The sequence below is a fragment of the Gracilinanus agilis genome, chromosome 1, assembly GCF_016433145.1.
Source record: "Gracilinanus agilis isolate LMUSP501 chromosome 1, AgileGrace, whole genome shotgun sequence".
NCBI classification, from domain to species: domain Eukaryota; kingdom Metazoa; phylum Chordata; class Mammalia; order Didelphimorphia; family Didelphidae; genus Gracilinanus; species Gracilinanus agilis.
Window position 1 is genome coordinate 285,753,869 of NC_058130.1, and position 14,976 is coordinate 285,768,844.

At 36.4% G+C, this 14,976-nt stretch overlaps 1 protein-coding gene across 1 annotated transcript in view; it reads right to left on the reverse strand.

Moving 5' to 3' along the window:
- The window catches only part of SRFBP1 (serum response factor binding protein 1), a 119,810-nt gene that overhangs the window by 38,897 nt on the left and 65,937 nt on the right, over positions 1–14,976 (reverse strand). The window contains exon 4 of the mRNA XM_044662203.1: positions 1,328–1,399. Coding sequence (XP_044518138.1) covers positions 1,328–1,399 — 72 coding nt within the window. The remainder of the gene's footprint in view (positions 1–1,327; positions 1,400–14,976) is intronic.

Sequence of the window (14,976 nt, forward strand, 5' to 3'; positions counted from 1 at the left end):
TCAGTAGCAAAACTGATCTCAAATGGGGAAACAATTGTCAAAAACAAATTTAGTTACTTTATCAGACTATGTTCTGTGAAAGAACTATAGAAGTTTACTTTTCTTAGTTGACTAAATTTTTTCCTCAACTCTACTTCAGTTTTAAAATGACATTTTAAATACTCAGGTCTTTTATAAGGAATTTAGCACTTTCCTTTTTACATTCTTTAGGTACAGAATGATGTGTTATTTGTTAAGACTAATGGTTTGGCTAAATATATGAAAATTATAAATCTTTAATTTACAAAAGAGGTGGAAAGAGTGAAAGCAGAGGAATATAAAAGGGTAGAGAAGACATTAACCTATCTAACTAAATACTGTAGCAGTATTTGGCTCAGCCAGGACTTGTTAACCTTCAATCGGAATTAAACTCTCTCCAGAAGACAGAAAGGAAAAGCCAAGTTCCCTCCAAGAGGCAGGTCAAGACAATGACTTGAGCCTGAGGCTGACTTTCTTCTTTGAGCTGACCTTCATGAAGCTGACTTCTTTCTTGGAGCCCACTCCCTAGCCTCAGAAATTCAAGGCTTTTTTATAGTGGTTTCTTGTCAGCTCCTCTCTTCACAGGGGCCAATCACAGCTTCCAAATAGTCTAGTACTGCCCAAGGGGCAGTGTTTGTGGGAACCAGTTCGCACCTTCTAGAGGGGTTCAGTTTCTGAGGGTGTGAACTCTTAAAAGAATTCACAAGTTTCTGAGTTCACATATTTGAGTTAGAAAAAAGGTGGAGCTTTCCAAGTATCTTGCTGGCTTCACACCTAGCACTAAGTAAGGTGTGAATTCACTAAATGGTTTTCTAGCTCCTCCACCTAGTTCAAGCTTGTACTTAAATAAGTGTTAACTAAGGTATTAACTCCAACTGGGCAAAGAGAATAAGAGATTCCCTTTCACAAGTGTGAACTCAAAGAGAACAAAGAATTCCCTTTTATAGTAAAAAGTATGACAAAAGGCTGAAGAGAGGAAGAAGTAAAAAACTGAGAAGGAAAAGCTATTTCCTTGAAATGAATACAGATGTAATTTGGTTCAATTCCTTTTAAGCAATAGTAACTTTTTCATAAATTGACTCACATTTACTTATATGTTTAAGATTATATAAAGTTTAACTGGCTATTAAGAACTGCCTACATTATCTCTAAAATGTTTCTCACTGAATAAGTCTCAAGAGGAAAAAGTGATAAATGTACTTTCTTGATTGCTTATTTTAAAAAAAGGCAGTGAAAAGATGCCATCAGCAAACATGTAAATCACATTAACAAAGGAGATGAAATGAAAAATTCTATAATGCAAATCTACCTTTTTGCAGATTTTTTCAAAGTTGATATCATCATCAAGTGCAGATTTAGTTACTTCATCAGGCTTTACATCCTGTAAAAGAATCATAAAACAAACAGCTTACTTTTCCTAGTTGAATTAGGTTTTTATCATAATAATGGCCTCAGTTTAAAAACTACCAATATTTTAAAAACAAACCAAAAAAACCTCCATACTCATATCTCTATTTGTGTCTGTGTATGTGTTTGTGTGTTTCCATAAACCAATATATAAATTATGGGGGTACTAATTCATTCACACTGCTGAGGATCTTCTAGGATCAAAGGAAAATGGAGAGACATGTATAAACGGGTAAGCTGTAGATTATGAAACATGGCTCACATTTAGCATCACTGAAAAAGATATTAACAAGGAAAAGTATAATCAGAAAAGGAAATGTCTCAATTATTGTCCATGAAATGTTAAAAAACAAACAAACAAAAAAAACTTAAGGGAAGGGCCCTAGCCCATTGGTCACATCCTCAATGGAAAATTTATATGAGAAGACATGGATAAATTAATATCTTCACAGGGAGAAAGAATAATTACTATGAGGCCATTAGAGAATCAAAGGAAATAAACAAGAAATGAATTCTCAAAAATTTTGTTTATATTCAACTATCTTGTCAATAAAAAGTTATACTTCAAAATAAAAGCTAAATTTACATGATTAGAAAAATAAATATTTATTTGTTCTTTTTGAAAAATGATCTACAAAAAATTTAATCATTAAGGAACATTAACATGTACTTTTGTATTGAAATTCATGAATGATTATGTAACACATTCTTATCAAAATAACCTAGAATAAGTGTTTCCTGAATCTTCTGGTTCTATAATGCAAATATGAAAAGATCCTATGTGTGTCAGAAAATCAACAATGAACTACATAAAACTGTAGAAAATATTTTAATCAATAATATGCTCTGGTATAATGCAACCTTGAGGGCAAGAACTATTTACTTTTTTTTTTTTTTAACTGAGACACTAGCACAGTGCTTGGTATTTAGGTTTTTAATAAATGTTTGTACTTGCCTGGAATTAGGTTCTTCATCGTTACTTCATATACAGGCAGTTCTCATTTTATATTAAGTAGACTTCCATAGAATTCAAATTAAGTAATTTAATTTTGCCGGGGGGGGGGGGGGGAGGAGGGTAATAACATGAGAAGGAGGAAGGAGGAATTGGCTATAACAGAGAGGTAGAGAAGTCAGGGGTAAGGGTAGGGGTGGCACAGATAGGATTTGGACATGGACACACAAACACATGCACACAATTATAGTTTATGGTTTTTTTTGAGGGGGGAAAGAAAATGATTGGGGAGAATCTAGCAGAGGAGCAGGAGAGGAGTCAGAGTGCACAGAATAGTATAGTAATGTTTTTGTTTTTGGAATGCAGATTTCTTTCAGAATTCTTTATGTTAAAGTAAGAACTATATTTTAGTGCCTTTCTTTCTTGCTCAATTAGAGGTACTGTGAAGCCCTTCCTGATCTGTTCAGCTGCTAGTGCCTGCCCTCCAAACTTCTTTGTATTTAACTACTTTGTGGGTAAATTATGTATGACTGTTTCGTTCTTTTAATTATATTCCTATTACCTGGCACAGTGGAGGGAATATAGGAGGTGCTTAATAAATATTTGTTTCCAAAAGTCACAAATAGTACAGCTGGAATTAAAAACCAGATTTCACATATCCAAGTCTAGTTTCCCCTACTATAGATCACGCTGCTTCTTTGGCAGATGAAAAAATTGAAGATCCAAGGAATAAAATGACTTGTTTAAAGCCCTTCCTCGCTCAATGGTTAATATACAATATACCCACATACTCTTATATGTACACGTGTGTGTGTGTGTGTGTGTGTGTGTGTGTGTGTGTGTGTGTGTGTACTTGCATGCCAAATTTGGTAGTTAGGTCTAGAAGTCATTCTTCTAGGTCAGAATTCCTACTATTAATTCATGCTAAGAATTCATGGATTAAAAAATATTTTCTTCACAAACAGGCTATACATTTTTTTTCCTTTCTATCTTCTACTGTATTTCCTTGCAAACCTGAATTCAATTTAGCTCAAGGCCTGGTACTATGATAGAATTTTTAAAAATATTTTGATAAACTTTTAAAACATTAAATCCATCTTATAGGCAAAAGTTATCTTTATAAATTTTTTAATATGCATCTTCTCAAACTGAACATTTTAAAATTTAAAACTTTAAAAGTTAAAACCAGAATTAACAAAGGATGGTATCATTTACTCCAACCCCCTCATTTCATAAATGAGGGGAGTGAAATCTCGTTTGGCCAAGACCAGAAATGAGATCTCTTGACTTACACTGATTGACATTGTTCTTTCCCTGATATACCATACTGTGAATGTTAATGAAAATTATTATGGTACTGAACTCCTTTTAATTCACTAACATTCTCCAAATTATTTTAAATAAGATCCAGAAAGAATGAGCTTGTCCCTCAACTCTGGTATAATTCAGTTGCTTCTATGCAAAATTATACTCATGAAGTCAAACAAGCAATACTTTTGAAGTCAGGACTGGGTTTAAAATCAGGTTTTGTCACTTACACAATACCTCTTTAGGTTTTGTTTCCTCAACACACAGGGGTTAGATTCTAATCATCTGTACAAAACCTTTAATATTCTGGGATTTGACAAATATAAATTTATCTGCAATTTCCTAAAGACCTCTGTCTGGTTCAATTTCCTCAAATTATCATTAATATTAGTAGTCTAAACATTGACACATGTTTAAGAAGGGCAACTGTGTGTTTGGACCAAAAATCCTTTATGACAAAAAGATGCAGCATGTCCTTTTTCAAGGATGGCCCTGAACATTTATTTGGAGGTTGTGTACATACTGGCAATTCAGATTCTAGGAGTATCCAAGTAGGTCTAGTCTTGTTATTTAGTAAAATAATCCAAACAGTCCATATAAATTGATTTTGTACTTTCCAAACTAATATGGATTAGATTCTATGTGGTCTAGCCTTAAGTTCCAAGGAATTTTAAGAGGCCAAGAAAACTCTGGTTGCTTGGAATTTCCTTGGCTTAAATGGCTGGAAAACACATGAGAAATAGATTTCCCTGAAATAAAGGAGTTGAAGTAGCAGTAATTCATGAGATACCTATTGTGATCCAAATCTTTGTGATATATTCTGTACCTGAGAATCTCATTATGGTTTCTCTTCAGTGAGAATAAAATTTCCATTTCCAAAAAACTGATCTACCAGATGAGACTTCAATAAAATTGTTTTCTCATAAAAATGCCAAAGAATTTTCCAAATAAAAGATTATATGATTTCTTGAACCAATTTTTTAAATAGTTTATAATTTTATATTTTATAGTTAAAATTTCACAAGTTGAAGACTGGGGTTCAAATTTAAATTTTGCATTTGAATATAAAAATTAGACAACATTCACAGAATATTAGATTTTATACACCCAAAATGTTTTCTTATGCTATTTATTGGATTTGAAACTCAAATAAGTAAGAGTTTCATAAAGAAGAAACAAAGTAACTTAGTACTTCCATCACACATCTTCCAGGAAGAATGTGGTACCACATCATTTCTGTATCAAAAAGCACAATGAAATTTATATTTTATGTTGTAATCAAAACATCTTCTAATGTTCTGATCTGATGTCCTTGAGAGGAAATGCAGGTCTGATGCTGGAAGATAGCATAGCCAAACTAAGCTCATCACTTTTCAGCCATAGCAATTTAGAAGGATTTTCTAGCCCTAGGTGGTTGCTGTCTCTACAGTATTCTTACATTTCTGACTGTGTAGCTATATTATGTATACCCCTTGGCTTATATCATGAATAAAGGCAATAAAGATTTTGCTCTCCTCCTACACGATACTTGAAATATGTCATAGGTTAGCATCTGGAACATTAATGTCTACCAGTATATTGCAATGTACAAAGTAGATGCTAGGAGGATGATATTAGAAATTAAGTCTTGTTACAGCAGTTTAGAGATAAGAAGTGAATAAGCTGGCTTGAGAAAGAATTGGAGTTTGAAACAGATCTGAGACAATGTCAGTTTCAAATGTTGACAATGTGTGTGGAAGGGGTAACAGTTTTTCTGTGAGAGGGCAGTTGCTCTCAAAGTGCTAAGAGGAAGTGACATCTTCTTTTCTCTCTCTCCTCACTGTCTGAAGATAGAAGGAAAGGTGGGAAAAGCCTGAAGGAGCTAAGTGATTTCCTTTTCCAACTTGGGAAACACTAGTAACTGTCTATTGCTGTTTCATAAATTGTTTTATCTTTGAGAAGACCAAAGAAAGACTCGGTCTCTGGTTTAGATTCTGAGTCTTGGTTCTTGCTGAGGCTCAGCCAGCTGGCTTTTGTTATTTTGTATAACTTGGAGACAAAGTTAAGAATTATATACCTCTTATAAGGATAAAAGTGTTGAACAAATCAACAGCAAAAGGTTGATTGTATTATTTCAAATGCAGGAGTGATTTTTTCTAAAAGTGACACTTCATCAAGTAGTTTTTAGAACACTAAAGTTTTCTATATAATCTATATACTCAAAATATTTCCTATTTAAAGGATTACAAAGAAATAAAGCCTCTTTATCTCTACTAAGGCCTTTTATTGTAGGTGTATTTCATTCACATAATGAAAATTTTCTTTCTGGTCTTCCAAATTCCTACCAGATTTAGGAAACACCTCAGTGGCTAGGCCCTGAAGGGCAAATAGAGTAATTTAAAAGTGCTTAGCCTTAAATAATTATGCAAATATTTGTATTATGAATGAAATCAGTTAAGAAAGTGGCAGCAAATTCTGAAAGCAAAATTCTAAAGTAAGGTTCTACTTGGGCTGATTTCCCTAAGCAAAAACAAATTTCTCAAGAAAAATGACCAATACCAAATTATCTAGAAATGCACTATCCAGCTTTAACCTCCCATGAATTTTAATCCTGTATTACCAAATGAGGGTCAACTATATTCCATTACTCTGCTGGTTAGATCTTTTTTGCACTTAAAACCCAACATGCACATTCCCTAAGCAAATCTCCAATTTCTTCTAAAAAACTGATTCCAAATTTCTCCATTTTGGATTAGGATATCACTATTCTTGCAGCCATCCAGTTTTGTCACTTCAGAATAAGCCCTAATATATGTGTGTGTGTGTGTGTGTGTGTGTGTGTGTGTGTGTGTGTGTGTGTGTGTGTGTTAATATTCACCTACAGTTCAGAACATAACCATATTTTAACAGCTATTAAGAAAGAAAGTTATTTAAGATTCCCAAGCCTAGAAGTTACACAGAAGACACAGAAGACAAGCTGAAACTCACTTAATTTCAGAAAGTTGGTAGAGAATCCTAATACTTCAGGAAGCAATGTGAGAAAGCTAGAAAGTTACTTATTGAAATTTTATCAGGGTAGTTACTAGCAAATGACAAAGAACTAAAGTTCTCAATCCTAGCAAGTTTGATGGACAGAGAGAATTCTGCAGTGATCTACAAAGGGTGCAAGATATTTATATTTTTGACTCAGCAAAGTGATGTTTTCTTAAAGTGCAAATTGGTCTTCCTCCTATTTTAAATCTTTTATTTCACAGAAGTTAATTCAAATCCCTTTACCTTCTCTTCTAGGAGGATTTAAAATAATCTCCCTCTCAAGAAAACATCAACCTTTATGTATTTATTTACTTTTATTGTACTTTATTGTAGTATTTATTTAAATTACTATACTTTATTTAGGTATTTCAAAATTTTTTTGTCACTGTCACCCAAGCAACAATTTTATCTTTTTTTATTTTCCAAAAATACTTTTAAAAAATTACTTTTTTCAGCTTTTATGGACAAACCCAGCTCATTCTGAACTTTAGTGTTCCTGACACTTCTCTTACAGGCTTGGGTACTTTTAAATATTTTTCTTAAAAACATTAATTAATATTGTATTTTATCACAAGATTTTGGGGATAACTAGATACAATCATATGATTCTTATTGTTTTATTAGTAATATGTCATTGTAAATCTGGATAGTCAAGCAAATTAAATTCTCTCATTAGCCATGTAACTTTAGTCTCTTGATTTTCTGTCAGAACATGAAGTTTTACCTAGAGAAACTTAAGGATTCAATAAAAGGAGATACACACATGTATAAATATACATACACATACATGCACAGATACATGTTTTGTCTTTTGTATAGAAGTGGATACAAGATACATATAAAATAGATAGAAGGTAGCCTTCGAAGAACATGTGCTAGCAGATTGGGGAAGAAAAGAGGAAAAGGCTTCTTGAAGAAAGAATCTGAGATGAGTCTTGAAGGAAATCCAGATATTGAAGAAGAGAAAGTGAGGAAGAAGAGTATTGACTGACTGGGAGATAGAGAAAAGGCATAGAGAATGATAGTGATGGAGCAATTCATGTACAGAACACCAATAGCTCAGTGGCTGTATCATAGAATTCTTAATAGGGAAGTATATGTAAGAAGAACAGAAAACTAACAGGCAGTTAAAAATTTTATTTTTTCACTTGTTTTCTCTGCCAAAGATAATATTAGAATTGGAAAAAGACTGCTTAAAAATTACAAATAGGGAATTTGTATTCAAAGTAAGTAGGGAAATAGCAAGGCAGTATCTCACTGGGAATGGTGGGAAAGGTGGTTGTTAGGACCTTGAGATGAAATCCTCAAACACATCAGTTAAGCTCTCAAAATGTGCCAGAAGAAACAATGATAAAGAAAACCAAAGAGAAACAACTATAAATTCTTCCACTTAATCCCACAGCACAAAAACACTGTTGGAATCCTATGGAGGCAAAGGGTGGAGATAAACTACATTTGGGGGAAGGAAAAATATAAAACAGACCAGTCCTATATCAGGATACAGGGTCAGAGCAGCACCCACTCTGGATAATCACAAAGTCTCATCTGTGGCAGGGACTGGGTTATAGCAGTGCCCACTCCAGGAACTCTGGAACAGAGCAGCACCCAGGAAGGGTGATCTGACAGGGCCCAGGGCAGCACCCAGTTCTTGAAGGTCCAAGAATTTCATCTTTTGGTAGGTGATCTCATTATTACCAATAACTGTGCTATGCCTTATGAATCCCAGCCATTAAATTCCCTTTTTGAGATCACAAACTCTTATCTTTGTATTCTCTCTCTCTTTTTATTTCACTCCTCATAAACCTTTTCTTTGATCTTATCTCAATTTTCATTAGTAGAGGGAGTTTCTTCACCTTCAAATTCCCTATATGAATGAAATCATATTCCTTGTTACATCTAATGCTCATCTATTAAGATTCTTAAGGTTTAAATGGATCTTTGAGTATAAAGCTCATCCAGTGGCAAGGAAATATTCTTTTTTTAACCCTTACCTTTTATCTTAGAACTAATATTAAATATTGGTTCCAAGGTGAAAGAGTGGTAAAGGCTAGGCAATTGGGGTTAAAGTGACTTGCCCAGATCACATGGCTAGGAAATGTTTAAGTCAAATTTGACCCCAAGACCTCCTGACTCCAGGTCTAGCTCTCTATCCACTGAGTCACCTAGCTGCCCTTCTATGCATCATTCTTAACAACACCCAAGGAGAGTAGCCATCCAAAGTCTACTTGATCTCCAGAAGATATTTACTACTACCTGAAAAAACGTATTCTATTTTTGGACAACTTAGCATAACAGATAAAGACTTGACCTTGATAGCCAACTATCCAAATATCCACAATGCTTAGAGAAGCTAGGAATGAATAAAAGAAAGAAACAAGCATTTATGAACCCTTACTATGTGCCAAGCACTATGCAAACTCTATACAGATGTTTTCTTATTTCATTCTCACAACTCTGGGAGTTAAATACTTTTTTGTTAATTTCATTTTTCAGTTCAGGAAATTGATATATGTAGTTAGCTGATGTGCCCAGGGTCACACAGATAGTGTTTGAGGCTAGATTAAAACTCAGATTTTCTTGACTTCAGGTCCAGGGTTCTATCTACTGAGCTATCTATAGGAAGACCTGAATTCAAATCCTGTCTCTGACACATCTGGCTGTATATAGGCAAGTCACTTAATCTTTCTGTGCTATAGGCAATTCTCAGAAGAGGTAGACTTAGTTTGAAAGAAAGGATTTCTTCACCTGGGAGTTCCTTATAATACTGAAATGGCAAATCCAGCCCATATCCCTATCTAATCATTAGGCGGTACCTTTCATACTGAGAAAAGACGTCTACCTAAAATTAAACTTATTGGTCTTGTTTTTGACCTTTGAAGTTGAGGAGACTAAATTTAATCCATATCCCAATATGACAGCCTTTAAAATATGTCAGATCTACAATCATGTCCCCCCCTTAAGTCATCTCTAGGCTAAATAATCTAGGGTTTACTTGAGCCATTTAAAATATATAAATTTTGCTTGGCACATAGAAATTGTTCTCCTCTGCCACATTTGTAGACTGATTTAATATTTTAGGAGGTATGTAAAGTAAGTGCCAGGAACTACAGTCTAAACAGAGCATGCTAAAGCAAAGAACTTCTCAAATCTTGGCATCCCGATAAATCAATTAGATCAGGAGTTTTTTCTATCTTAGAGGTTCCTACAAGGCTAACTCATACAGTTCATGTCCTTGAATCAAAATTTAAATATATTCTTAAATCTATGCCTTTAACAGTTTTATTGAAAATTTAAGAAAACAGGGTGAAATACTTTCAATTATTTTGTAGCTTTGAAGCTATGGGACAATAACTTAAGCACTAGAAATAAACATTGTGAAGCATGAAAAATCAAATCTAATCAGAGAGGCTTGTACTGAGGGTTCTGTGTGGGATCAGTTGGGTCTTCAGGCAAGGAGGCTATCTCTTTAGTTCAAGGTGGTTTAGGTCAGCCAGAGATTGTGTGGGTCTGGCTGAAGGTTTTATTCAGCCTCCCTGTTTGTCTCTAGGCTCCCTTGAGGGGAGGAGTAGAAGGGAGGAGCCCCTCTCTTCTGGAGAGCAACCCCAATGTACAGGGAGTGAAAACTGTACACTTCCTGCCCAAGATCGATGCCTAGTTTAGCCCTCAAGGAAATAAAGGAAAGATATTCTTTCCCTCTTCAGCCTTTGCTCTAGTCCTTGGTACAACGAATCACTAGAAGCTCTTTGTATAAAAGCCAAAGGGCTTTATTGGAGCCAAGGGTAAGCTGAGGGAAAGGGGGTTAAGGTTTAGTAACTGCTGCTAAGGGAGAAGCTGGTGCTGGGGGAGAATCACAGAAGAGGGGAATCAGGCTGAGGGAACCAGCCCCTCAGCCAGGAATAAAATTCACTACCCTGATTTAATAAAGGACTAGCAGATTACTGGGTGAGGTGATAGCTTGGTTTAAAGGTGTCCCTGCCTGCCTCCAGAAGCTAATCCCACGATTTCCACCCATCAAAAATACCCTCCTCTCAGGGCCCAATGGGGAAATCCAGGGAATAGCAGGATGTCAAGGGAGAGGTCAAGGGAAATCAGGCAAAGCCCAAAAGCCCCAAAAGCAAAAGGCCCCCCAGTTGGTTCTGCAGGAATCTTCATAGTCTCAGGCTCCAAGGGTTTTTGCCCATGAGACCAGGGTCAACATTCCGTTTTTTCGACAGTCAGGATTGCTCCAGTTGGTTTTGCAAATGCAAAAGATTCTTGTAGCAACCCTGCATTACAATCTGCTCATTTGTCTTTTGGAAATTTGCACCTTGCAACATTTCCTGGTTCCTAAGATGGAGTAATTCTACTCTTACACTAAACTAAACTACAACTATGCTCTTATCCCTAACTAAGTTTTTGCAAAATAAGAAAAGGAGTTTCTTAGCTCCTATTCTATTCTAAGCTAAAGCTAAGATGGGTTATGGGAAAGGTATAGGAAAGAAATGGGGATTTAAGTTTGCAAAATTTTTCAACAGAAAGGAAAAGCAGATTAAATGCAAAACATCAACAAACAATCTTAAAGCAAAACATTTGCTAATGAAACAAAGTAATAAATTCTAGCTATGTACTTTTCCAATTTCATGAACAACAAAAGTATCAACTAAGAAAATTTTTGCAAGTTTCTAAAACCCTAATTCATTTTCCTAAAATTAGTATATCAATATGTTAGTACACATGCCTATGTTAGAATCATTAGTAAGATTAAGTAAGCCTAATACTATTTGTAAGTCTTTTGGTTAAACCATAGACTTAAGCTATGTACAATATTTACAAAGAAAGTTGAGAAAATTCTGTCCCTGTTCTAACTTATCAGACTAACTTTCCTGTGTGTTAGTAAAACTTATTGCTAAGGATTAGTAAGCAAAGATTTGTATATTTACATTCTTTTAAAAGAAATGTCAGGTGATTCGAGTAGAAGGTGTCTGAACCAAAGTAAGAGGAAAACTAAGCTAAGGCAGACAAACCCTTCTCTCTTAAGTGTTAGTGTTTCACATGTAGATGTGAAGTCAGAAAAATGTTTTATGTGTTGTCCAGTGTGACCTTTCCGTGTAATGAAGTGTTACATACTTACTCCTTCGGAATTCTTCTACATTGCATGTACTGCATGGATAGAAATCTAAAGTGTTGTGTGCAGTGAGAATTCTGTTGGGTGTAAGTTGTTCTCCAAGTGCATGGGTCCAATGCTGATCCGATGCTCCTCTTCACAGTGCGGTTGTCCCATACACCGATTGTGTATTCAGGTCACAGGTGTCCTCTATGGTCCTTGGGGTTGCTGTCCTTGCCATGATCTGCGAAGTCAGCAACGCCTCCCTTGTGTCGTATGATGTTACCACGCGCGCTTGTCAACTTGCACTGGAACTGATGTTCTGTTGTGTTGACTTGTGTCATGAACAAAGCTGAATGTCCATAAAACATAATTAATCTTTTCTTCTTTTTCTACAGCTAACAAGGAGTTCATCATGATGTCTTCTGTGCTTTCATTTATTCATCAATGTCACTGTCTAGGTCTTGGATTGATTGAAAATCAAGTGTTGTGTCTTCTGCTGCTGATTCTTCTTCACTGTCATGATGGTTTATGGATGATTCTTCTAAGTTGTAATTGGGTTTGGGATAATCATTTTGGTGTAAAATCTGGCTGTTCACTGGCTCTTGCTCTAACTGGTTCTGATTCTTGTTCTGATTGTTGCTCTGATTCTGTGGTCTTATGTATAGGTCGTGGACTTTCTGTGGTCTTATTTGCCTGGCTGGTTGGCGCTAATCGATTTCTGTGCTGTATAATGACTGAGTCTTGCTATTGTTGTTGGGACATATCTTTTGCCAGCTTGACATGAGTGACACGGAACCAAGGATCCCTCCCCTTAACCTTAATAACACTAGGGGTGGTCAAGATTACTTCAGATGGACCATGCCACTTAGGTTCTAACACAGACTTCCTAGTGAAGTTTCTGATGTAAACATAATCTCCAGGTTGGAACTTGTGTAGACTAAAATCAAAGGGAATTCTTTTATCAAGCCCAGTTTATGAAGTTGGTTTAAGCGCTGCTTGAGCAATGTAATGTACTCATACAGCTTGCATTCCATACCCGGATGTGATAGGTTATGGATGCTTTGAGGTGACTTGCCATGGTAAGGTGGATGACCGTATAGCATTTCAAATGGTGATAAGTGAGTTATGCTATTGGGTTGGCATCTAAGATGGAATAGTGCCAACGGTAATGCATCAGGCCATTTCTTATGTGATTCTGCATAGATTTTAGCCACTAGGGTCTTCAAAGATCGATTCTCTCTCTCAATCTGTCCACTTGACTGCGGTCTGTATTCCGAGTGAAGATGCCGCTTGACTCCTAGGGTCTCATAAACTGTAGCTAAAATCATTGCAACTTCATATATGCCCCTTGCATTCCAATACTTAGTTATAGAATCTGCCAGGCCCAGACTTCCATAATGCCCTTTTTGGTGTAATGCATTGCAGAAGGTGAAATACAGGGATCTAGGCAACATAGGTTTTCCATTTGCCCCCAGCCAAACTCTGATAGCTAAGTATGCACCATGGTGTTTCTTCCAATCCTTCACTTCCTTTGGGGAGTATGTGTTTTTGAGATCATCTTCCTCCACCAAAGATAAGTTTAAAATTCTAGGTGGTCCATACCTTGCCCCGAAATTGGCTGTAATGCCTGCACGTTTGTTCCTTGATTCCACTGGCCCTTGAATTTTGGTGTGGGCCTTGCAATGAATGACAGATACTTGGGCTGGTAATTGGATTGCGTCTAACAACTGATTTATCCAGAGTTCACCAGAATGATGCACTACTCCAAATGCATACTGGGAATCGGTAAATATGTTAGCCTTCCAGTTTTCGGAAAGCTTTAGAGCATGTATCAATCCGACTAGTTCTTCCCCCTGGGCACTCATAGTGGATGGCAATGATGAGTACCAGAGGGTTTTAGAGGCTGTTACCACTGCTGCTCTGGTAAATCTCTGATTGTCTACTATGTATGACGATCCATCTGTGAAGAGTGTCAAATCAGGATTTTTCATGGGCTTGTCAGATAAATCTGCCCTTGTCTTATGCACGATGTTAAGTGCATCCTCACAGACGTGTAGACTTTGTCCTGCCAGAGGTAAATCTGGGATAAGAGCCTCAGGATTTAAGTTTCTGCACCAGTGAAAAGTGATGTTTTCATTAGCCATTAGCCAACAAGATTGCTTGGTATTGTGATAATCTTTGAGAGGTGAATGCTTGAAGTGTGGTGTTTCTTAGAGTAGATTCCACCTGGTGTGGGGAAAATACTTTAAGCTCACCCCCTAATACCAAAGAAGATGCTTTTCTAATCATGATGGCTACAGCAGCAATAATTCTTAAACAATTTGGCATTCCACAGATCACTGAATCTAGTTTTGAGCTGTAATAGGCAACTGGTCTAAGGGTATTCCCGAATGACTGAGTGAGAACACTAGAGGCTATCCCTTTATCCTCATGCACATAAAGGAGGAATGGTTTGTTATAATCAGGGATTCCTAGGGCTGGTGCTGATAGAGTGAGTGATTTTAGTTTCTCTATAGCATGAATATGGTCTTTAGATAATTTTAAAGGTTCTGGAACTTTCTACCTGGTTAGCTCCATCAGAGGTTTAGTGATGAGAGCATAACCTGGAATCCAGTTTCTACAGAAACTCGTTACTCCTGATTGCCCTGAGCTGCCTCTTAGTTCTAGGCAAGCTCAACCTCTGTATGTCCTGTGTTCTCTTTTGGGAAATCCTTCTGGAGCCCTTTTCCATGATGAATCCTAAATAATCTTTTTTCTCACAAATTGAAGCTTTGATCTGGAAATATTATGGCCCCTCTTGCCTAGCTCTTTAATCAAGTGCATGCTGTTTGTATAGCAGACTTCAGCAGATGGGTGACATTAGCAGGATGTCATCAACATAATGTGCCATCTTGCTGTCTTAGAAAGTTAGCTTGGAAAGACTAAAGGTCTCTCTGCAAGATTTGGCAGAAGACTGAAGCTGAACCTGAAAAACCCTGGGGCAAACGGGTCCATTGGATGGATTTGCCCTCCCACGTGAAGGCAAACAGCTTCTGGCTGTCTCTGTGTAGGGGAATAGAGAAGTATGAAGAGCTCAAGTCCAAAACAGTAAACCAAGCAACTTTGGGTGGTATTGCTGCTATGATTTGAGATGGACTAGGTACCACGGCATAGGTCTTTTGCACGTGGTCATTAATAGCTCTGAGATCTTGTA